At 40.0% G+C, this 25,959-nt stretch overlaps 1 protein-coding gene across 1 annotated transcript in view; it reads right to left on the reverse strand.

Annotated features, from left to right (window-relative positions):
• The window catches only part of CDH7 (cadherin 7), a gene marked incomplete at both ends in the record, with an annotated part of 107,815 nt that overhangs the window by 63,543 nt on the left and 18,313 nt on the right, over positions 1-25,959 (reverse strand). Inside the window, one exon of the mRNA XM_080821643.1 lies at positions 1,932-2,226. Within this exon, the coding sequence (XP_080677769.1) occupies positions 1,932-2,226 (295 nt within the window). The remainder of the gene's footprint in view (positions 1-1,931; positions 2,227-25,959) is intronic.

A 25,959-nucleotide genomic window follows, 5' to 3' on the forward strand; every position in this document is an offset into this window, starting at 1 on the left:
AGTGAAAAACACAGCCCTGAATATTAAACACTGAATGCTTGTATTGTATATGCCATACTATTTAGTGGCTACTACAACGACTTGGTTAGAATTAGACCCTCTGATAAACTACAACTCACTATAGATCCACATTCCGTATTTAATGTAGACTTCCATTGATCTTAGTTTAAATTTCTGTTATTCCACAATTCTCAATTAATGTCAGTTAAATCCTGAAGGCACCTGAAAATGATTTTCTAAAAAGTTCTGAACCTGCTGGAATTGATCAATTAACTAATATAACTTGCATGTGTGCATAATTATCATGCTGTTTGATATCAGAGCAGTACAATTAAAACCAAAACTACAGTGTGCATTATTTCGCCTCTAGAAGAACTAAGTTCACATTAATCCAGTCTGCATGGTTACATTCTGGGTAGCAAAGGAAAATGGTAACAAGCCAATGAAGAATGTCCAACATGCCCATATGAAAGTTATGGAGTTGGGCTGACTTCCTCAAACACAACTCAAAGCTTCTTGTTTTTCTAAACACGACTAGTTGGGGGAGGACAAAGGACCTTCCCTTTTCTTTAAAACCTGCAAATCCTGTTGTGGTGGCTGTCTCCTAGTTGTTGTTCGTGTTGTTAAGCAACAGCAAGCAGCACTGAAGATGTGGGGCAGTACTGAGAAAAGTGTGAATAAGCCTGTTTGGTCAAAGAAACGCTCACTGAGACTCTAGGTACAGTGAGATGCTGCCTCTGGGGTTCTGAATTTTTCCGGACCATAAGCATCTATTCTTCTGGTTCATTTTCTGTTTCTATTTCTTTAGTGGCTAGAGCAATGGTACCTTAAATAATTTTCACTCTCCCATCTGTTAGGAATTTAGGGTCACTAAATTGTGGATCTCCTAAAGGGCACACATAATACACGTCTTTGCAATTCCCCTTCCTAACATAGTCGATCTGTTGGCTGAATGCTGGAATGAATGAAGTGACCTTTATGTAATATAAAACAAATCACATTGGGTAAAATGTCCGCCTGTTAAAATACAAATTCAATTATTACTTTAAATAACTGTCTTACTTCAAGACTAAAAATGACAGCAAATAAATATATAAATCAACTGGTCTATTTAAGCCCCATGTTTTTTGCTTTGTATTATAAGATCATCTAAAATTACATACTGGCTGAAAATTATTCCAAAGACATCTGATTCAATTATTTAAAACTGACTTTTTATTATTTGATAGAAATAAAGTATATACCGGAAGTACTTCGCTTTCTATGTTTCCGGTAATGGGGCAGTGTGAAAAGCCCTCTGAATAAAACAGCCTTCATGATTCTTTTATATATCTCAAATGAAGTATCACTTAACCGTTATCAATTCAATATAAATTTCCACACATGTTAAGTTTCTGGAGAAATTACAAAAAGATTAGTGGTGGCATATGGAGGGACATTTGTGGGTTCAAGCCTACTCTACAAACAAACAGACCAGCTCATCTAAACACTAGATGGGCAGTCTGATACTTTGGCCACTGAAGGATTCTTCGAAGAGTGAATCATTAATACTAATCAGGAGAAAGAAAAGATTACCACAGGCCAAGGTCTGCAAGGATTTTCCTTTGTAACTTCCTAGGGGTACTTTTAATCATTTTTTAAAATTAAATATTACATTGAAAAGGGAATGAGCAATGTACTAAAGACACTGAGATCCCTGTGGAAAAGGGACATTTTCTTAATCTTCCATAGAAATAAAATAACGATCTGAATACTCAGACTTGGACGCCGGCTCCTAAGGCACCTCGAACTTCCCCCTCATCCTCACTAGACGTTGCCGTACCAACACTGAAGTGATTATTTTTTTTTTTTTTCAGTACTTATGATGATCTGCTTTCAAATACAGACCCCCTAAAACCAGACACTGCCAAAGCAGCATGTTCTTTACTTACCCACAGGAGACATTTCGGGAACTCCTGCCGTGTACGGGCCATCCAAGAACTTGGGTTCGTTGTCATTGATGTCCTGAATCTTGATGACAAACTCGGACTCGGGCTCCACAGGCTTGTTGGTGAGCCTGTCCAGCGCCTGGGCGCGGAGCGTGTAGTAGGCCTGCTCCTCCCGATCCAGTCTCTTGGTAGCATGAATATCCCCCGTGTTCTCATCAATAATGAAAATGGAACTTGCCCCTTCGCCTGACAAGATGTATTTGATGGAACCATCTCCTTTATCAACATCAGAGTGAAGCTGGTGAAAAATTCATGTGAGATGAGATTAACTTACAAGAGAGTCAGCGATATGGAGATATGTAAAAATAATTCTTATGTCAGGCAGCAGTACATGAAATTTTATTGTTCTTGGAAAGATAAGCTGGTGTTTATTGTGCACAGCAGAAAGGCTATTAGAATGTGTCAGCTTGCACTTGGGAGCAAGACAATTTCATTTCTTCCTGTAAACAGTCTCATTTCCAAAGGTATTTTCTACCATTCCCAAAGTTAGGAACTTGTGGTGGTGTTAATTTTTATTTGGTCTGTCCTTGCCAGTTTTAGCCATCTTCTTGGAACAAAGCATTCAGTAAACACGAATAATCAGTTGATTTGATCTTATTCCAAGCAAAGGGACTTGCTATAGAACATTTGCAAATTTAGATCTAATAAAGTATTTAATATGCTTAGAAACTCCCACATTCTTTAAGGACACCCTTCCCTCCCACCCCCTCTCATGATTAACAAGTATGGATGGATGTCCACTCACTAAATCCGCCTCCAGATTCTGTTCTGTATTTTAAAATGTGAAGCCGAGAAAAATTACACTGCTCTCCGAAGTAGGAATTTTAAATCAGTATATGCCTGAGACTTCAACTCAAACCTTTCTTGAAATACCAAGAACTGCATTAGATTTGCATGATTAACCCCAGCAATCGGCAGCAGGGACAGCACCTACTGATTTGCATTTCGTATCATTCCGTATCGAACTGTCCCTGCTGTATGTCAGAACATTATGTTGAACAGAGGAACCTAAGGAAACTCAGGCATGATTACACATTCTCCTGAACTTCCTAACCTGAAAAACACAGGACTCAATCTGTCGCCTCCAATCATTCATCCCCTATAACCACCATCATCTGGACTTTGAGTAAGATGAATGCAAACACCCAATTTGCAAAATAATAAAGGCTGTTCACGGTCTTACAGAACTGGGTTTGCATTCTTTAAAAGACGAGGTGCTACAAACAAAAAATACTAGACACGACTTAGGGAGGTGTGCCCGCAGAACGTTTTCTTCCTCCTGTGTTAGGTGTGGATGGTACCACTCTTTACATCACGGTTTCTCTAAGCGCTTCTTCCCCTGCACGGTAACAGCTGTGTTTACACTCTGCTCCAGAACCCTTAAGGACCTGATTTCTCCTTTAGTTTCTGTAGTTTTTTTTAATCAGGGCTCAACAAAAATTAGTTACTGGCACGAGTTATAATTTAGCTTTGTTCCGTGTGGAATTATCTAGTGGATCACTGTACCGCACATTGACCCACCCATCTGGAAAGGTTGCGTTCTGGAAATATGGTGAATTGCTTAATTTTCTTAAGTCACCCTCAGAGTTACTGTTGCATCTATAGCTCCCTGAAAGAGGAAAACAAGCTGGAAATCACTATAGTTTGGATTGCTTGAGTGATTCCTGTGTGTCAGGCACTAGTCTTAACGTTCTCTAGATAGTAGCTCATTTCATCCCCACATTGAATGAATTCATTATTTCTACCAACAGATCAGGAAACTAAGGTAAAGAAAGGCTGAGTGCCTCGCCTGAGGTCACGTGCCCAGTGCTCTGTGGCTGCACCAGGATTACGAAAAACGGGGGCTGCTGGAAAGCTCGATCTCCATGCCCTGCCATGAGATGTTGCCTCTGGAGACGTCTGTGGCCCAGCGAAGTGGGGACATCAAAAGCTGCAGCAGAGGACAATTCAGAGAAGGAAACGTGCATGAACCCTCAGCCCCAACTACTCCCGAGACTTAGAGAAGGTCGGTGCTTTGAGTGGTTTCCATCAAACATTTTATGACTTGACAGAAGGGTCCTTTCTCAGCATTAAGGAACAAGAAAACACTCTGTCACCTTCAACAACACCGGGCAAAAAACTTGACCCCCGAGACAAGTGCAGATGATGGATGAAAACAAGCCCACCCCTCCGCACACTTCTCACAGCTATACGCCTCACCCCGTCCATGCCTCTCAACTTTAGAAGAGTCTACACACTACCGCTGACCTTGGTGTGAAACAATAGGGGACGATCCAACGACCACAGGAATACTTAAGTGACATACAGGTTGTGTCTTTAATCAAAGGCTTGCTATGTCTCTAAGTCTCAGTAGGGACTACCATTTTTAGAACCAGCCCTTATGATTCATTTAACCAATTCCTATCAACTAATTGCTGTTTCCTTCCCAGGGTGATACAACGCTCCTGTAGTATCCACGTAAGGCAGAGAGGACACATTCCTTTTCAGTACATGACACACATTAAATCCTGAGCTGACCGTCCATCTGAGCTCTGACACTGTATTTTACATTATGTGGTATTGCTAATTGTTCTCCATCACCGACAGCATGAGAGCTCAAAGGAAAAAAAAAAAAAAGGTTCTTATTACTTGTTTCTCCAATCATTTGAAGATTTCTTCTTTTCTACCCCTCACCACTACCACCACCACCACACACACACACACACACACACACACACACACACACACGCCCCTCTGTCTCTGGAGCCCTGAACTTCATCATCCTTCGCATCACTGACACTCTCCTACCAGCTAGGACCATCACTAGGCTTGTAATCACTGTCAGAATTCACGAGCAGGAAATTACTTTGAGTGTCCTTGCAAGGTTAGTGTAAGCATCTGTATTTGAAAGTGGATGACCAGCTTTGAAATGCTAAGACGGATACCTAATTATCAGATGCATTCAGACATTTAATCTGTGAGACTATGTGCACTAATATTCTAATCTTAATAGGCAGAGTGAAACCCATGCTGTTAGTGGATAACTATTATACTCCTCTGCTTAAAAAAAATGTTCAGCAAGGAAAAACCTGCAAGTCCAGAACTCCCTAATAGCAACCTTAAGTGAAGCATGTCTGTGCAGGTGTGCACATACACACACACACACACACACACACACACGCAAGTACACACCATCTTTGTGAATGACTATGACAGAGCAGAGAAGCACTATTCTCCACAGTGAAAACTCCTGTGCAGTAAAAAATAAACAGGCATTCTATTTGCCATATTTGCCATATGGCAAATGAATAAAAAACAAATAAAATACTCAAGTGAAAACAAATATTTGTACTCTTATCTGGGCAGAGTAGAACTTACAATGTTATGTCTAATCCATTCGCAAATACCCTTGTAAGTGTGGTCTTGTCATTCACCTAAACCATAACGACAAAACCTTGGTTCATTAATCACCATACAAAACCCACCTTTACTGCATGGATTCCCAAATCCTCTTCAAAATATTTGTTGTGACTCCAAAGTGAATGTTTACATCATCACCATCATCATCATCATCATTACTATATTTTGCATGTACACACAACAGTGAGGAGCACACACACACCTCTTAGCTGGGTTAGCTCAAGACAAAAGAATCAGTAGAGAAGGAGATACAATCATTGTATGTTTCCTCTATGTCACTATGAAGCACCGTGAATGGTAACAGTGTAAGGAAATATCACACCATGTTGCAGTCTTCATCAGCTACACAGCCCAGGAACGTAAAGCACCCTTCACACTTTATATGCACCCTAAAATGTAGTAGGTTTTTTGTGTGTGTGTTTTTTTAAAGATTTTATTTATTTGACAGAGAGAGAGAGAGAAAGAGCACAAGCAGGGTGAAGCCACAGAGGAAGGAGGAGAAGCAGGCTCCCCACTGAGCAGGGAGCCCAAGATGGGGCTTGACAGGGGGCTCGATCCCAGGACCCTGGGATAACGATGTGAGCCAAAAGCAGACAATTAACCTACTGAGCCACCCAGTGCCCCTGTCGTATGTTTAGTAACCCACGATGGCTCTATCATCCCCTGCTTGACAGAATACCTACTCGTGACCTCTAATAGAGCAACTCTTCCTTTTCCGTCTTTCAGAACAAGAACCGTACTCTAGGATCTGAAAATCTTTCACTGGAACTATCATAAAACTCTCCGGTTATTCTCCATTTTCTGTGTGTCAGAAATTACCTCGCTAAAATGCACATTGAATTATATCACACCCCTCATCAAATACTTTTAATTGCTCCCCACGGTCTAGGGATTTGCCCCAAATTCTAAGCCTGGGGCTCCATGTAGCTGTCTGCGAGCTCTTTGGTCTCTCTTTTCCATCACATCTCAGAAGCCATTCCGTGCTCCAGGCATGCTGGATGAGCACCACACTGCCCGAACATGGCAAGGTGTGCCATCCTTTTCAACGCAAGTCTGTCATCATCTTGCCTACTGACATCCAGCTCAGCTTCATGCAAGCTCCCTTGTACTGAAGTTTTACAATCTTCCTGTTCTGCCCCCATGGCATGCTGTTTGCATTTCTCTGTTAGGCTGCATTTGATTCTGCTTTATATTGAAAATCTGGTTTAGTTGTTTTCATCCAACCCTTTCTTTAATTTATAAACTCCTTATAAGCCGCATTCCTTTTTTATCACCGTATTCCACATTCTCAATAAACAGTTCATTGTCTTAAATTTAGTAAATTTATAATCCAGTTTGTAAAATAGTAGTGCTTGTTTTCCTTCAATTTCTATCCTTTTAAGTTTTAATACCATCAGCAAAAGAAAACAAACTAAACAAAGTACATCCCATATCTCTGCATCGTTCTCCCTAACCCTCTCACCTGGCTAGACAGACCTCAGATACCTCATTCTGAATGCCCGTGGTAACATTTGGCACATTATTCTGAACTCGCACATTTATGCATCTGTGTTCCCCAGGAGACAGAAACCTGTAGGGACACACATTCTTTCTTATTCTTCTCTGTTTCCTGAGTCTCATGCTGTAGTACACACACACACACACACACACACACACACACACAGGTACTGGTGGAGGGTTTTATAGACCTTTGGGTGCCCTTGGATGGAAGAAATTGGATGTCCTTGATTAACTTTTTTTTATCTACTATTTAGTTTTTAATTGAAGATTATAAAGAGCAAAACTAAAAACAGATCAATACACTGCAGTTCTGACAATTTTCTTATATCTATTTAATCAACTAGGGCCTGATACGAACTATCTGGTCTAGTAATGTCAATCTATCTGCTTAAAGAATCTGAATATAGTGAATAAATCTGTTTAGCAAAGATTAAGGTAAGAAAAGAAAAATCAAGTCAATATGTTGATCAGCTTTTCTTCCCTCCGTGACCATGTGAAATTCTGTTTGTTATTTGATCGTACTGATGACCTTGTCTTTTAGTCATCTCCTCTGCAAAATGGAAGTAAAAAATACCTATACTGGGACTTCATGAACACTTACAACAACCACTCGAGGTGATGTAGTAGAACACAGTTCATGAAGGTACAGCACGATAATATCAGGATTGTACTTTGTCATGTAACATAATGAATTTTCACCTGACCAAAAAAGAGTAAATCTAGACATAAGAGGAAGCTATTTGCAAAGAGATAATGTTTATCATGAAAGCTTTGACACTGAAAAATAAAACTAAAGCCAGCAAAGATCTCTATGATCCTCACTGTCCTACATATGGTAAAGATGAAAATAATTACAGTTTATATTCAATTTCCCTTGTAATGAGCATTTGAATAAGAAAAACGTAAAAGTTACCATTACAAAAATATAAAAGTTCGTACTACTACTACTTCTGTGTACAAAAATGGAGTAACGATGGCTGAGTTACACGTTAATCAATCTGAGAATGATTTATATTGAATATTAGCAAAGGATTTCTGAGATGACTTTCCTACCACTGGGTTACTTATTACAGATTCCCAATTTTTTAAAGTTTAAAAATACATTACAGATTGTTGCAACTCACGTGAATTACTAAACTTCCCAAGTTTCAAATTATAAGTACACAGGACAGATTTAACCAATATTGGTAAAAATAAAATCGCTCGTATACACACATTCCATGCAAGTTTTCTTTTCTCATTATGCTTTTTAATAGATATTTTCCACATGCCACTGGATACCATGTAATTATCAAGTTGTTGAAGAAATATTATAGATGAAAACAAGTGTATGAGTCATTTCTTTCTGGTTGAAGTATTTCTAATTTATAATTATCGTTGTGGTCCAGGGTAATGGAACACAATTTACTTGTGACGCATCTCTGATGAACACGCATGGTTTAAAAAGTGAAGGTATTCATTACGACACATCGAGTAATACAGGATAGTGATACAATCCAGACATGCTTAGGTAAGGTTAAAACTGTCAACAACAACAACAAAAAAGTCTCATTGCTTTCTTTTTTTTTTTTTTTTTTTTAGCCAACAATAGGTAAAAAGGAGGAACTATTCAGATTGTTTTTGATTTGTTTTTCCCCTTCAGAAAAAGTTCACACTAATTCAGTGGCCATGAACATGCATTCCAGGGTCCTGGTTCACTTACTTAGTAGTTGAGGGGTACAACTGCTAGGTCACCAGGGCAAAGGAGTCAGAAGCATGGCTACTGGATCTCTGCTCTGCCCCGGATCACCCTTAAATCACAGTTTATTCGTCTGCTATAGATCAGCATTCATAAAGGTACAGGTGGCCTTGGACGCTGAAGTGAGGATACAATAAAATAATGCATTTGGGACTGTTTTGCGAAAATTAACTTTCTATCCATATTTATTAGTTCACCCATCGGGGCACAATAGAATTATCTCCATCCCCTAGGGAAGAGACTCTTGGTTTTATTTGCAACAGTTCTACATTTATGCCCATGGCATGGTTACTCAGGACCTCCCTCTAAGAGCTGCATCTTTGTCCCAGCGACCCAGTGGTAACAACTCAGAAAACCATTCTCTATTCCACACAGCTATGCATGCCTCCCTAAAGAAATCTCCACACTGCTCATCTCAACCTCTCTCTGGTTGCTGTCTCCAGGCCACATCCAGAACTTTCAGACAACTTAGGAAATCCGCCTTGAGTCAAATTGTAACTGATCAAAACTCCTCCTAATCAAAACTCCTCCTCGTCCAACTCCTCCTCATCCAGTGTCATGGTGAGCACGTCATGTTCCCTGCTTCAGGGCTCCCCCGTAGTACCTTGCTCACTTAGTTCTAAACTCCAAGTAGTCAACCAGAAGCAGATAAAAAGCAAAGCCCCGGCAACATCAAGCTTTTTGCTCAAGAGGATAATTTTCAATCTTACTTTTTAAATGGGGGCTGGTTGAGCAGAAACTGTTACAGGAGGCTGACACGGGCTATTCACCCCGGGGTCCAAGGACAGGGTGCATTCTGCCCAAGTCCAGGTAAGTACAGAAAATTGAGAGGAATGGCTTAGCAATTTTCGTAGTCATTTTATAGAGCAACTTAATGTCTGTTGAGCCCAATAATAAGGGAAAGAAATGAGGACTGGATTTTCTAAGTAATTCATTTTTAATATAGTTGAACAATTATTAGGAGGTTATAAAAAAGTATGCTCTGTGTTCTTTAAAAAACCTTAAGTTTGAAAATAAACAAGAAAAACTTGGCTCTTCACAGCAGATGAGCTGAGAAGCACTGGGCCACTGGATAAAACCAGTGTGAAAGCTCTTTTGAATGCTTCTAGGCAACAAACCAAAACTCTTTTCCTATCCTAACATTAAGCAAAACATGAGGCTACTAACTACCAGGGTGGCACAGGGCAACTGAAGAGACCATCTTTAAGACTCGCACAGATATTCTGTACATGGCACTTTGGAGAAGGCATTCAGGTTCAAGTGGCAGAGGACAGTAGCGTAGCATGTTTGCCAAATACTTCCTGAAGTCATTTGCATTGCATTGCCTTGTGCATTCATAAATACAAACAGTAACGGTTAACTGAAATATAATTCTGGAGTCTACACTGGGGGAGAAAACTTCGATGCATGTATAATTTAAAAAGAGAATTATACTATCTTAACCAATTCTGATACAAGGATTCTATATGTCCAGTGTGACCTGATAGAAGCCAGTGCAGGGACAAAGATACAAGATACGGAAAAACACAGTATTTCAGGGATAAAGTGGAAGTAGGAGGGTAAACAGAGAAAAGGAGCTAGTCCAAGAGGAGAACAGATAGTAACTGGTCATTTCCATGCTTATTAATAAGATCTTAGTAAGGGGGGCTGCTGGTTAAACTTTAAAACCACAGTAAGTATATACCTTATTTGTAATTTGTGATAACTATTTGGTAAACTTGGTTTCAAATACTGTCACTGAGTAGTTAATGTTAGTCTAGCTAATTCTTCTAGCATCTTTATAAAATCCCAGTATCTTTTTAGTTGTTATTTAAAGTACCAGGTGTGAAACAGCACCTCAGGGGCACCTGGGTGGCCCAGTGGGTAAAGCGTCTGCCTTCAGCTCAGGTCATGATCTCAGGGTCCTAGGATCAAGCCCGGCATCCGGCTCTCTGCTCAGCGGGGAGCCTGCTTCTCCCTTTCCCTCTCCCTGCCATTCTACCTACTTATGTTCTCTCTGTCATAAATAAATAAAATCTTAAAAAAAGAGAGAGAAACAGCACTTCAGTCATTACACCTGAACGAAAGGGATACAATTGGCATCATCCTTGCACCCAAGCTGCACTGTCCTGGAAAAAGAGAGATTGGATCAGTCTGTTTCTGTCTCCATCTAGAAACAATATATATTAACCTTCTATTAAAGGTGAGTACGGAGTATCTCCTCTGGGCCAGGCGGAGGGGTGTGTATGAATGAAGACAAGAGAGGCGGGGTGGAGAAGGGCAGCCTAACGCTTGGAGCCACGCTGTGGCCATCTTCATGAGCGAACGAAGAGAAAGGTTGTCAGCAAACCACATTGAACAAACAACTGCAATTCTGATGACCATCTTAAAAAAAAAAAAAAAAAAGCACCCACGGAATGCCAAGAAATCATCTGACAGGAAAATCAAACCGAGTTCAGAGGTTCAGGGAATTGCTTTTTAAAGAAATGATATTTAAGTTGAGACAAGAAACCTATTACTAAGAAACCGTCTGACGGGGGGCAGAACTTGCTTTCCAGGAAGGCACTTGACTAAGGATGGAATAAATTCCTTTTTAGGAATCTTCAGGCTGAGTAATACACAGGATCCACTAATTTATAATAGAGAGTACTTTCTGCATGTGATATACAAAAAGAGGCTTTACAGTGTAAATATATCACAGTCTATATTCTGTAAACATCTATTTAAATAATTAAAAATTTTTAAAAGTCTACAGAACAGTTCGCTGATCTTAACCTGCTGTTTGGCTACCGAAGTTATTATTTATTGAAGTTCAGAATGTAGGTTTCCTGCATCGACATTACCCGAGATGCTGGTTAAAAATGCCAATTTCTGGGCTTGGTCCTAAGTCCAAGGAATCAGAATCTCTTTGAGTTGGAACCAGGAATATGAATTTTCAGCCAGCATTCCAGATAGAAAATTCTGGCCTAACAAATATAACCAGTTACATACAAACCTCTTTAGGCCAATAACAGCATGGCTTTAAAACTGTTCACCACTTCCAACTAATTTGTATTTATAATTTATTCTACATAAGATTATTGAATAAAATTTTGTGTTGATTTGTTTATATATTTTACTCAAAAGGGAACTGTCCCTTCTCTACCCAAAGTTATAAGGGAAAAGTAAACAATATAGATTTCGGTATCCATCTTATACCCTGTGATACTTATTATATTATTAAGATACAGAAATGATGTTAGGCTCTGGGAATCCCTCTGGGGCCAGAAAGATAAACTAAGAATGACAAAATCTCCTGCTATATTCCGCATGTTTACTTTGGTGGGAATCAGACATTCTGGTGGTATACTATATTTTTTCCTAAAGAAATACTTCATGTCTGCTCAAAAAAATTAATAGTGTCGACTAGTGTACGTTTATTATTAAAAGATTGGATATATTAGAGCCAACAAAGAAACTGATGGTAGGAAGAAAGTATGTATGATCTCAGTTAAACCTCCAAGGTCATTCCTCCAGGTGTCTGTGCTGTGGCACTCCCGCCCCACCCCACTTTCCCCCTAAGGGCTGAAACTTCCTCAGCTGCTGGAGATGCTGGGATCCTCTCTCAGCCCATTTCCGCTTGCTTTATGAAAACTTGCTCTGTACTGGGGAGAAATGCCTCATCAAATGCTATAGAGCTTCCCGGGGTAGGTAGAGTAGATGGGGCCAGGAAATAAAGGGGTAGAGTGGGACTGTCCACGTTAGCCCTCCCTTCTCCTGCCCCACTTGTGCACTGCGGGCCTCCCGTTCCTAGAACAGGGTGATGGCACCAAGTTCATGCTCTCTCCTCCTCTCTGAACTCCCAGCACCAAGGGACCATCCCCATAGGTGTAACTGGCCTTGCTCACCAGGAGGAGGTGGGCTTCTCCCACACAATGGGGAAGGCCAGGTTTCACATCTCGACACTTGGGAGTCTCTGGATACTCCCTTGCTCCATTTTGATGGTAAGTGGGCAAGTGTTAAGACCCCAGCCTACGGAAGACGGGGTGGTTAGAAGAAATGGGGTGAGTATCAGTCGTACCCTGAAAATCAGCTACAACAATAAGGGCTGCTCTTCATCCTTCTAACTTTCCTGTAAATTCCTCCAAGAAGAGAGGGTGACACGTTTCCGTAAGAGCTGCTCTCTGAATGGGTTACAGGAGCTGAAGGGATTTGAGTGGGGTGGGGCGGGGGGCCTTCAAGGGGTCGTCAAGGCGGCTCCCCTCCTTTCCCAAACTGGTGAAACACTGGAAGTGTTGATGGCTGACAGTTCTCAGCTAAGTCCGTCCCCCAAATTGTCACTTTTGAGACATTTACAAAGTTGGCAAGTTGTCAAACTGCCAAAAACAGAGCCACATTTGCCAGAGGTAGTATTTTTTTCTTGGGGGCATCCCGTATCCAAACTACCACATGGGGGGGGGGGCTTGAAAGCTCCTTCTTTTCCCCTAATTCAGGAAAACTGTGAAGATCCTTTCCAGCTCCACAGCTCCCCAAAGCTTAGCCATGATCTAGGCTGCAGCTGGTTGCAACACTTGCGTCTGGCGGATCCCACTCCCCTCCCTCCCTCCCAAGCATTGATTCCAAGAATGCTCTGCAATTAATGCCCTCCAGGCGAATCCTTGTCTCAGTCTGTTTCTGGGGACCTGACCTGCTGCATGCAGGTAATGAGCTCAGTAACTAACGAGCGGCAGAGCCTGGCTCTCTGCGGACGTCTGTCCTCACGCACACCATGCGGTCTCCTGCAGAGGCCTCGGAGAGTGAGAAGCACATCCGCATCGTTTGTTGAGAGCTGTGTACTTGTAGATCAGAAGCAGCGGCAGCTCGAGAAGCTGCAGGGTGGCAACGTTAGGACACACAACCCTGGGCAGAGTGCTGTGTGTTTCCTTCCGTCGACACCTGATATACTTTTTTTTTTTTCTCCATGCTCCCAACTGCTTTGATTTCTAGAAACTCCATCCCATGAGTGATCCAGTCACCAGAGAGAGGAGGATTCACTGGGCTGGTCTCCTTTGAGAAGCAGCAGCAGCAAAATGCTCTTAACTCAGTGAGCCCAGAGCTAAGTGGGCATGCATTTCTCCTCATTCGACGCCCTTGTTCTCCGCACTCAGGGCGAGTGTCTTATGTTCACTCAAGTCCTGTGATGCCCAGACCTACTACAGAATGGTTCAATCAGAATATGAGTCCATGGGCCCAGGCTTTTTTTTTTTTTTTTAAACAAAAAAACTCTTCAGGTCATACTATTATACACCCACTATTAAGAATCATGGGCCTAAAAGAAAGAAAGAGAGAAGAAGCTGAGGGAAATGTTTTTTGCATTTTACTAATAATATTGCTTTGAAGGACAGAGAAAAAATAGGTTTATTAACAAGCTAAAAAAAAAGAGAAAATAAGCACGTCTGTGGAACTTAGCCAATAATTTGCTTAAAGGGTGCAGATTTTAAAATCATACCTAAAAAAAAAAAAAAAATTCCTGGCAGAATTTCAATAAACACAAAAGCTCCCTAAATGAAAAAATAAACCTGTTTCACATGACAGGTCTCTCCATGGGATATGTAATTGCCTCATCTAAAATATAGCAGGTTTAAGAAATAAAAAGACCATATTCTGGCTCAGGTAACCTAAGAAGAGCTAAGCCATGTTTTCTTCTCTTAAGCAAGAGATCATTTAGAAATAAATAAGGAAAACAAAGTTCCTTCTCAGCCTTCTTAGCTAGTACCCAACCCAACCACAAGTGACTGCAAAATCCTGACTTCCTAGGAATGACCACCTTGAGTACAGTGTTTACATGCCCTAAGGATAAAAGTTTCCATAAACAAATGCAGTAGGATTAGTAAATCTGGAAGGAAAAAAAAGGGGGGGGGGCGAGTAAGAGAGTGAAGGGGGATGGGCAGCAATAAAGCAAAGTCAACAACTAGTTGACACAAGAGTGAGACATCCTCAAACATCTCTCATCTCGCAGAGCCTAGAAAGCCACCACTGGTTTTCCCAGGAGGACTGCTCGTGGCTGTCTAGCTTTGCATGCAGGTTGTTCTGGTATGGCCAGCAGGACTCCCGTAGATCTCGGAGATGCAGACAGACAGAGAGAGAGCGCGCGCGAGTGAGCCACGTTCCCCCTGCTAAGGTGCAGGCAAAGGAAGAGGGGTGACTACATTGCTTAAGAATGATTTTTGCAGTTCTGTCTAGCTTTTAAACGGATGACGTTCTAATTTGGAAAATGTAATGTTATCTGAGTACTTTCTGAACAGCACATTTATTTCATAGTATGACCCTGTCCCTTCTTCTCAAAAGAGTATCAAATAGTAGAGCCCTACTGGGCTATCCGCTAATTCTCAGAACTGGGATTTAAAATGAATAAAACAAGCTCTTTGGCAGCACAATCGCAATTGCTAGAGGGAATCAGAATCATACTGAAACCGATTCACGTCTGTATCAAGCACCCCGGCACAGGGACAGGACAAGAACCAGGGAAAATGGGGCCAGCGCTGTGGATATCGCGCCCACGTTGGACAACCCTGAAGGACTGGTATCTTCTTGGGACTTTAGCTCATTCATCTACAAAATACATTGAACTAGGAGGTCTTAAGAGCTTCCCTTTTATCCCTAAAACTCTATATATCACCTGGAAGTAAACATGAGTGAACCACAGCCATCCGTCCATATTCCCAATATGTCCTGTCTTACTCCATGGTAACAGCTAAGTTTTAGGTAATGCCTTAGGTGGCACTGATTTATAAAATCACGTATAAGAATTGTGTAGTTATGCTACCTTGGGAAAGTTGAGAGTGTTTTAGAACACATTCAGACTATTGTATCCTTGGAAAAATCCCATAGATTTATAAGATTCTTTACTATAATTTTAAAATGTCTGTTTTATAGTGGCTCGTGGGGGAAAAAAAAAAACCATTAAGACATTTATTTCTGGGCACTTGGGAGGATCTGTTTTGCATATGTATAACGGCTTGCAATTTGGTTAAAATGATTCAACAGAATTAGTTTTTAATTTAAAAATCTATGTTAAGAACCTACACGAAGTATCTTTAAAGGGCATGTCAAAATAACACGCCACCTAAACATAACTGTTTGGACAAGTACACTTATGTAAAAGAACGATTCGTGGTACTTATAATTTGTCTGATACGCACAAGTTCTATTAGTATCACTTACAAATATACACACAAAGGAAACCCATTCGCTCTTTCTTTCCCTGAGATTCACAACGTTATACATTTTCTCTGTATTTCATCCTGTCACATTACAGACACACGGTTCAGATGTATTATTATATTTCAGTTTGAAAGAGTACAAGGCTGTACTGTGACGATAATGATTTCCTGGTGGCAGCCTGCTGCTGGCGGATCCTAATACAGAGGAACTTTCCTGGAGGGCATCAGCGCGGGTGGTTATTTCCCCTCTTGCCTTCTATGCTGCTTCTATTAACGAAAACTTTCTTCACTTTGGACCCCAAAAAAAGAAGAAGAAAAAGAACGCCGACTGTATCTCCTTCCTTTTAACGGCTTGTGATTGAAATGAGCAAAGAATCCCGTAACAGAATACGCACGTGTTGTCGCATCAAACATAAAACAGTAATCACTGCGACCAGCTGGGTCTGGCCTGCGACACTGTGTGAAATGGGACCAATCCAACGATGAAGTTACGACAGAATTTTCCCGCAGGCTTCATCCAGTCGAACTCAAAATCCCATCACTCCTGTTAAAGAACAGAGCTCCTCTACGCCGTCCTGGGAGCTCATCTTCCCTTTGCTTTCTGTCTGCAATGCTGACTCTCACCCACCTGCTTCACACGTTGTTTCATAGCTCTCTTATTCAAAGAGCTAATAGTGAGAACTAATATTTATTGAGTGTAATTATGTGCCAGACACTGTGGTAAAGGGGTCTTGAATTCTCTCGACACTGTCTGTGGTTGGCATTACTGGCCTAAGTCTATCCGTGAGGAAACTCTGCTTTACCGGGATTCGGTGTTTTGCCCAAGCTCACACAACAATGTCCCAGACTTGACCTAGGTCATACCGATGACGACAGAGTCTGTATCCTACCCGTTCTTACCTATACTGCACTGCGCCCACCCATCTCCTCCTATGAGAGCTGAATGGCCTGGAAGATCTGGGATCCTTGCACTCCCCTGTATGAAAAATCCAGCCATGAGTGAGTCAAAACATGACTTGATAGCGACGGAAATTCCAGTTTTTGTTTCCGATCTCTCGTCCTTCGCCCGCCTCCCCCAGTTGTTGATTTCCAATATTCCACCCTCAATAGTCCACCAATTTTGTCATTTTACCTGCCCATCGGCACTGCCCTGAATTGGATTTTGTTATTTCTTATATACATGAACAGCACAGAAATGTGACTTTATGAAAACTTGAGGGCTTTTAACCGCTCTCCCCTCCTTAAACATCTCTAACGCATAGTATTTCAAGGCTGTCATATCCATGCCTCCTACTACACCGCGCTCCTTTTATTGCTCTCCAGCTCAGGGGGAAGGACGTCTCCCTACAACTTTCCATACCAGAGATCAGCTTAGCATTCAATGTCTCCAGCAGCAGGAGCTCAATGACCGTGATACGCACAATAATCATATATTCCAACACACGAGAAAAGAAATATCACAATTTTAAGATGCTATTAATTGTACCTGGCATCCCAATTTCTGAGAGTAAAATGGGAAAACAAAATGCATCTTATAATAGGCAGAATGTGCTGCTTTTTGGTTTTTGTCTCTTACTTCCCACTTGGAACTCTCCCACGTTCTTCTTCTACCTCCCCCTTCTGAAATGCAACAGGCTTTGCAAAGCAAGAATACATGCCTAAGGCTTTCTACAGTCAAACCCACCAGATTCCATGCCAAAATTATCCATATTTTACATTTATCTAACATGAAAATCAAGGAAAGCCAAGTAAAAGTGAAAAGAGCACATGAAGCACTGAATATTATATGTGGCTCAAAGAAACGTAATGACAACAGCTTCAATAAATGACAGCATTTTGTTCCGTACTGCCACAGCATGCATTTTCTCTAGAACATCTTTTAAGATAATCTTATTTTTATTTTCTTTACAAAATCAAGTCTCCATTGCAATCACACTGAGTGACAGTATATTTCTGTGACAAGTACAGTGTGATCTGATGTGGTAAGCTCTTTAAAAGTTACCACCATTAACGAGAAAAACTGATCTAATTTCTGGGGTACCAATCGCAGAATGGACGGAGATAATACCGTGCTCGGGGCCTTTAATCCAGGGAAAATGTTTGTTTTGTAATGAAATGGAAGTAAGTGTATTCACTGGAATTTTTCATACATCTATTTATGTAGAAGAAAGGTCTTAAAACAATTGTGGGAAAGAGAGAGATAGCCACCCCTTCCTCACAAACACTCCAGTTGTAAAGAATAATTAGTAATTCCTTTGGTATAAATAAAAGAGAAGGAGAAATCATAGCCGGTTGATCCATGGAGGAAGGGAGAAGAAAAGCTATTTAAGCCTTTTGGCAGGGTCTCAGAGATGGCACAGTCAAGGACCACAGTCCGATGAGGGGGATCTGATGAGAGGAACGTTATACGGTACTCTCCATGGCCTCACTTAACTTTAAAAAAGATTTTTCTTTAAATGCTGTAAGATTTTTATTATTATTATTATTATTATTTTATTATTATTATTATTTTGGATGGCCATCAGTGAAGAGCTGAGTTTTGAGGCAGGTCAAACAAAATCAGGTTGCAGGGATGAGACGTGTCCTGGAAATGGAAAGGCAATGGACACGGTGAGGAGGGTCCTTTTCCCGTCTGCCTCAACATGGAAAGAAAATAAAAAGGCTACAAAATGTGTTATTCTAGAATACAATATTATATTAGTCATATACTATTTACCTTAGGAAGATGATACACATATTCTCCAATCTGTATTTTTTTTTTTTTAATAAAAGGCAAGAAAATTGAAACATAGAATGGCTAACACATAGCCCTAGAGTGGAATACTGCCTGCTGCTTCATCTACAAGCTTCTGGGACAGGGATGACAATGGAGCTCTTTCAAGGTTTAGGCATTTGATTCTTCACTTGAACTCAACAGACACTGACCTCCTTTCGAGCCCTAGAGGGCACATCGATTCAGTCTTTGGGAGTACAAAACCCAAATAACCCTCCTTTTCCTTTTTGTCTGTCTTCCCAATTCTCTAAGAGGTCCTCCATATGCTCCACCACTCTTCAGAAAACTCTGGCTTCGGCCACCGTGCTGGGGCTCCACAGAGAGCGGCTAGAATTTCTTGGAGCCATTTTTTTGGTGCCTAGAATGTCAGCCTTAGGGGCACCTCGGCAAAATAGGTAACACACCCCCATAAAATAAATGGTTAATGTCATTTTCAGACCTCAATATCCAAGTACCATATAAACCAATTGGCATGCTAAACAGAGAAAAGTTATTTAGTCAAATGTCATTTAATTAAAAGCCAGAGATATCCATTTAAAATAACGGCCAAAGAGGAACAAATGAAGAAAAGGAAGACTGGAGAATTCATTCAGCTCTTGGGGCAGAAGGAGTCCAGGCGAGGCAACTTGTATTTGTTTTCCCAATAATTCTGTCATATTCTAAACAAATTACAAAAACTAGCGATAGGATTTACTAGATAGACTCCTAGAACAAACATTAAATTACTATTATATATTATACCATTTAACACAGCCCCTAAGAATTCTAGCAGAATGTCTGGCATCAGTCTAAACAGTGACTAACAGTGGAAATCAGAACACAGTCTGTGATCAAGGCTTGGGGCTAAGACTTGCCTCTATCACTTATTAGCGATGTTTGTAACTTTCAGCTTTAATTTTCTCACATAAGGAAGTTAACTAGTGATATCCTTTTCCCCCAACCTCAAAGAGTTTTTGTAAGACTCAAGTGAGATAAAGTGTTAAAAAAATATGGCTTACAAACTATAAAACAGTAAATAAGTAGCAGTTTTTGTTATATTAGTGCTATTTAAAAACTCCTCATAGAAAGGATAGTGTCTCAGGACCAAAATATCTTGTTGATTTCTGTGTGTGTGTGTGTGTGTGTGTGTGTGTGTGTGTGTGTATGAATACAAATAAGCTAATTAGATGTGTAATACTGAAATATTCACATGCACATATAAATATATGCATATATATACAAACACACATAAACTCATAGATACTTTATGTTTCGAATGGAGATAAGGGCTAAAGATCTAGATAGACTAAGAGATGTTTCGTTCCTAAGTCTTCAGATTAGATTATTTTTTTTTTAGTTTCTTTTTTTTCTTAAGATATTATTTATTTATTTGACACAGAGAGAGAGAGAGCACAAGCAGGCAGAGAAGCAGGCTGAGAGAGAGGGAAGCAGGCTCCCTGCTGAGCAGAGAGCCCCATGCGGGGCTCGATCCCAGGACCCTGAGATCATGACCCGAGCCGAAGGCAGAGGCTTAACCCACTGAGCCATCCAGGTGCCCCCAGATGAGATTCTTCTTGAAGTACTCTGCAAATGTCTAAGATTGTTGCCTCAAAAGCAAGAATATTAATGAAATTTTAAACTTTTTCATAGTTCTGAATGCACTTTAGTAAATAGAGTTAACGTGTTCACGGTGTCTAAATAATATACTACATTACTCATAGTGACCCACTGTATGTACTTCACAATTTAGTGGATGTGTTTTGAACCAATCAATCACCTTTCATAAATAGTCCATCAGAGTGGCTTTTCTACCAATCATACTAAGATTATTTAATGCAGTATTTAAAAAAAAAAAAGTATTTCTGACTACTTGGATGAACAGGAAAAGAGGATAAAGAACAGCGAGAATGTAAAAATCAGCATATTGTAGAGTACTTGCCCATACCTTTGCTCCCAGAGAGCCCTTTTATGACCAAGATTAAAAGTCAGTTCTTCTTCCCTAAGTCATCAATCCTACATGCTTCATCATCAACCAGGTTCAAAAAGTTGTTTTTCTCACCTACTTTCTATGTTTAGGGACTTGAGGGTTTCATTAATGAACATCTCTATGTGGCTATCCCTCAGGCAACTTCAAATTCAACAATGTCAAACTGCAACTTAATCTGGTGCTTCCTGTCTAGAAACACGGATTTACCCTTCACTGTAAAACACTTACTACGTGGACGGTACCTTTGCTGATGCTGTAGAAACACCTGTGATAAGACAGGGAACCTCTCTTCTCCCCTTCTCAGACGTTCTCAGCAATTCGGTTATAATCCACATCATACCTATTTCCAAATAACTGTTACTCATTTTATCCTTTTTGTCCTCGTTCTACCATATTTCAGTCCCCACCATCTCCTGGCAGGAATATTTAGTCATCACTGAATTGAAGCCTTCAATCTTCTGCCTCCCATCTTGCCTCCTTCAATTTAAAAGCCTCTAACACTGGCAGAGTTAGCCTTTCTGGAATCCCAGTTGGCTCAAAACCAACCTTCAAATGTACCAAAAGACAAGTAAGAACAAAAAGAAACCAGTAAATTCCTTAGCAAGTACATTAATGTTTCACGTTGTGGCCCTTGATTCATGAATGCCACCCTTCTCTTGTCCTCTTTGGCATCGGAAACACTTACAGACCCCTGAAGAAATTATCTTATCTCACAAAGCCATGCCTTGCACAAACTACTCCTCTGGAACAAGAACATCTTTTTCCCTTATCCCATTTATTTAGGGACCACTTTCTCATCCTTTAAGGCTCAGCTGAAATATTATCTTCTTTTTAAAGATTTTGGCCCGATCTCCCCAGGCTGATTTTTGTGTTCTTGCCTTTAATCTTTCATTGCACATTTATAAAATCCACTATCAGACAACACTGAGGTTATGTAAAACTTTCCTCATGTTATTGTGACCTGCAGAAAGGACAAACACCTTTCTTTGTATATTTATATCACCAGTATATAGCTACATGAGTGTACAGCCCATGTACAAATGTTTGATCAAAGAGCAAATTAATGCATACCCTGAAAAATCTCATGATGACAGGACTTCTTAAAGGACCATTACAGACCATGGATTGATCTTTCTTCCTTTCTTTCTCTCTCTTTTTATTTTATTATTTTTTTTTTAATTTCCTGATCCCATAAGCTTGGTTTCAACAGGCAAACCATCTTAGCTACAGGTAAAATCTAAACTTCGATAGGGTGAAACTGTCCTGAGATTCTTTTTTTTTTGTTTTTTTTTTTTAAGACTTTATCTATTTTCTTGACAGAGAGAGAGATCACACATAGGCAGAGAGGCAGGCAGAGAAAGAGGGGGAAGCAGGCTCCCCAGTGATCAAAGAGCCCAATGTGGGGCTCAATGCCAGGACCCTGAGATCATGACCTGAGCCAAAGGCAGAGGCCGAACCCACTGAGCCACCCAGGAGCCCCTATCCTGAGTAGATTCTTACTGAAGACTCTGACTCTCACTACCGGACTAACATCTTAGTGAAAGCAGGTCCAACTCTGCTTCTCTTTCTTCCCATTTCAGTACACACATAAATAGCCTTCACTGTGCTAGCGTCTGGCAAGTGGCATGATGTGAAAAGTCTAGTTGGTCAGTGAGTTAGAGACTTCAGGAGGCTGTGAGCCACTAGAAACTTGAACTTTGTATCAGTTGAGCAGACAAGCATATGGCCCCTATGAGTTCTGACCCGGAGCGTTAAATACATACAAATACCTGCTCATACCACACAAGATGGCTTACAGCTACGCAAAAAAACTTTACATATAATGTGACAGACAGGGTCTCCTCTGTCATTCTTCCTCCCCCGCCCCCTTTCTTTCTCTCTCCCCTCCCCTGACTCCTTTCTTTAATTTCAGACTCTATGTGTGTTATATAGGATGAATGGATGCCAGAAGGCACCCAAAAGCCAGCTATTAAGTGATGATGATCCCAAGTACTTCCCTATTTTTATGTTTTTTGGTCTTTAAACCTCTTAAATGATTTGAGCCAATACTGTAGAATTTGGCTCATGGTAGAAATAGCTGTAAGTAATAAAAGCTTCCACTGTGATCAAGGATTTTTGAGGGGTAGGAACTGTGTGCATTAGTAGTACTTAATAAATGCTTACTGAAATAACCACCCATTATTCTGGGTGCCTTTTTTAGCTGAGCCTCTGCACCTAACCAGCCACAGCCCAGATGGTTCAACTTTAATGCACTGTCCACTTAATGAATCTGGATCAATTCCTGATTATACAAGCTTATTTTCAGTGTGTTCAAAAGCACAGAGATCAGTAAAAAATATTGAAAAAAAAAAAAACAAACACAAAAATCCTTACAGCTAATAGCTGCCTTTCTTCTTCCTCAATTTTAAGGCATGACTTCAGTATTTCTGTCCTGCCAAGATGTATCCTGCTAAAAAGCAAATGTGATTTACTCTTCTCCATTCTTCATACTAACTGCTTACTTCTTTCGCCTTGAATTTCACCAACTTATTCAGGAAATATATTACCTATATATCTCCTGAGTGCACAGTCCTATTAGTCTCAGTCTACTTAGAAACTGTAGTTTCTTAGCTATATTCATCTGTGTAATATATTTTAAAAATACTTACATCAGACCATCTGCTCAGTGCTGAGAATGCAAAAAATGAAAGACACAGATCCTCCCTCAAAGAGTTCATCCAAGAGAAGAGCCGGTCCAATAAACAGATAATTATAGCTCTGCCTTATCACACTGTTGTTCCTGCCTTTATGTATCTGGACAGCGTATCCAGTCTTTCACGGCACAGAATTCAAAACTGAAGAACCTCAAATTTTGTTTTTTTCTCCATATCCTGATTGCTTAGCCCCAATGCCCTGAAATTTAGCTTACGAATTTCTTAAAATCTGTTGCTGATATTTGAAAACTACTCTTCTCCTTCATGCTTTTAAGCATCCTGCTGTATATCTGGTAGAAGGAATGGCAAAGGCTCTGTAAATTCTGATTAATTTACATTGAACTGACACCAAAACCACCGTTACCATCGGCGGAGGCAGCGGCCGCTATGGTAACAGCCCCAGCAGCCACCGAAATGCAGAACGGTTGATAACGCCGCTCCAAATTCAAGTTTCAGTAATCCTTCTTAGACCCAATAGGCACCTAAATATACGTGGCACAATTTAATTAATTCAAGTATCAACTAAACAAAATGTTTTGCCAGAAAAGTTTTTTCTTTCTACATATTTCTATATACATGCATATGTATACATATCAAATCTCTACTAAAATTAAAAATAATTTTTGATAAAAATTTCCTAAGTATTTCATGCATGACTCTCGACCTGCACCATCAAAAAAAATAAATGTTCCTTATGATAATGACCCTTAAATTGTTGTAGTAAAAACAATATATGACAGGCCTGTCTCAGAAATAATAGGTTTTCATTGATGGGCAGGAAACCAAGGAAATTATCTGACCCAGAGAGGTATCGATCCTTAAAGCTATCCTTTTACAACATCATTCTGAACAAGAAACCAGTCCCTTCACAGACATATATTAATATATTCAATTAAACATTTTTAGTAGAGATTTATGATTTGCTATGCAAAGGTGGATTTATTCTGAAGCTAATGCACCTTAAGATTTAGGGCTCTGTACTTATACAAGTCATTCCCAAGATGCACACACTGGGGGGAAGTTGGCACAGCAATGTAATCAGAATTTTGTAAAATATCCAAAAGCTATTTTAAATATGTGTGTGTGTGTGTGTGTGTGTGTGTGTGTGTGTGTGTATTTCCCCCCCCCTTATGAAGCTTTAGAACCCACAAAACTTGTATCTTTCTCCCGGTTATCACTTTTTTTTCAATGTTAGGTATGCTTTTGAAATGTCAAAGGTAATATCAAAATGTTTAGCTTGAAAATTACTTCTTCATCCATCCCCATTATACAATCAGGTACACCCACGGAACAAACACAAGCCTGAATATGTGTTAAACGTTACAGTGAAAATTTCATCATTACCTATTCATGTTATAATCATATTAATGGGCAGCTTTAACTCAGATTAATGACCACCATTTACTTTATGCCAGGTCATATCTCTGGACTTAGGGAACCAAAGATTTTGCATGCCAATGGAGGAGAAACATGTAGTTGCAATGAACACTACAATTATTTACAGCACATTTTAAAGTGAATGTTCAGTATCTTACTATAATACGGTATTTAAAATTTTTGTGGCTCTCTTTATGATTATAAATTTTCTTTTGCATATTTAAGAGTTAATTTTGTTGTAATCTTTGTTCTGGTTCCTTGTGGAGGAAATAAATCTATTTTTAAATGTTTTTCAGAGGGGCGCCTGGGTGGCTCAGTGGATTAAAGCCTCTGCCTTCGGCTCAGGTCATGATCCCAGGGTCCTGGGATCGAGCCCTGCATTGGGCTCTCTGCTCAGCAGGGAGCCTGCTTCCCCCCTCTCTCTCTGCCTGCCTCTCTGTCTACTTGTGATCTCTCTCTCTCTCCGTCAAATAAATAAACAAAATCTTTAAAAAAAATAAAATTCTTTTAGAGAAAGAAATATAGAGCTTGTGAGCTGGGTAGAGATGGGCAGAGGGAGAGGGAGAGAGAGAATCTTAAGATGGATCCAGGTCCAGGGAAGAGGCCAGTGCGGGGCTCGATCTCATGACTCTGAAATCATGACCTGAGATGATCTCAAGAGCCAAATGCTTAAATGACTGAACCACCCATACACCCCAGATATAAATCTCCTTCTAAATCACAGGACTTCACCATCATAATTTTCAAGTTTTCTTAAACAGTATCAACATCAGAATAAAATTAGGTTCTCCATCCATGATATATCCAATGAACCCTAAAATTAATGCCACTAGGAAAATGATATATAAGTCTCCCAAACACCATTAGATATTTTCTCATTATGTTTGTCATTTATTCTCCTTCCCCAAGAGTTTTATATTTTCCCCTACATATAATATCTACTATATTGGGTACAGTTTTCTTGAAATGCTGGCTAAGAATTTACTGTACTTTAAGCACTTTAAGTAAGAGAATGTGGTTATTAAATGACCAGATTTTGCCTTAACAATGAGACAATGAATTTCACGCTATCACTTTAACCAAACATATTTTAATTAAACTGAACTAAAGACAGTATATCATCTTCTCTACCAGACTGGCAGCATACCTTAAGGAGATGATCCAGTTTTCATATTGTTTCTATAGAGAACTATACACGTGTCCCTTTGGTCCAATACAAATAGGTGTATTTTTAAATGACATACATATGACACATATGCTTATTTTGAATGTACTCAGGGTTTCTCAAATAATTAGTTTCACAAAAGTTAGATTACATACAACATTATTAGAGTCAGTCAAATCATAGTTTAAACAGGTTGCTCT

This window comes from Martes martes (genome assembly GCF_963455335.1).
Source record: "Martes martes genome assembly, chromosome: 13".
NCBI classification, from domain to species: Eukaryota; Metazoa; Chordata; class Mammalia; order Carnivora; family Mustelidae; genus Martes; species Martes martes.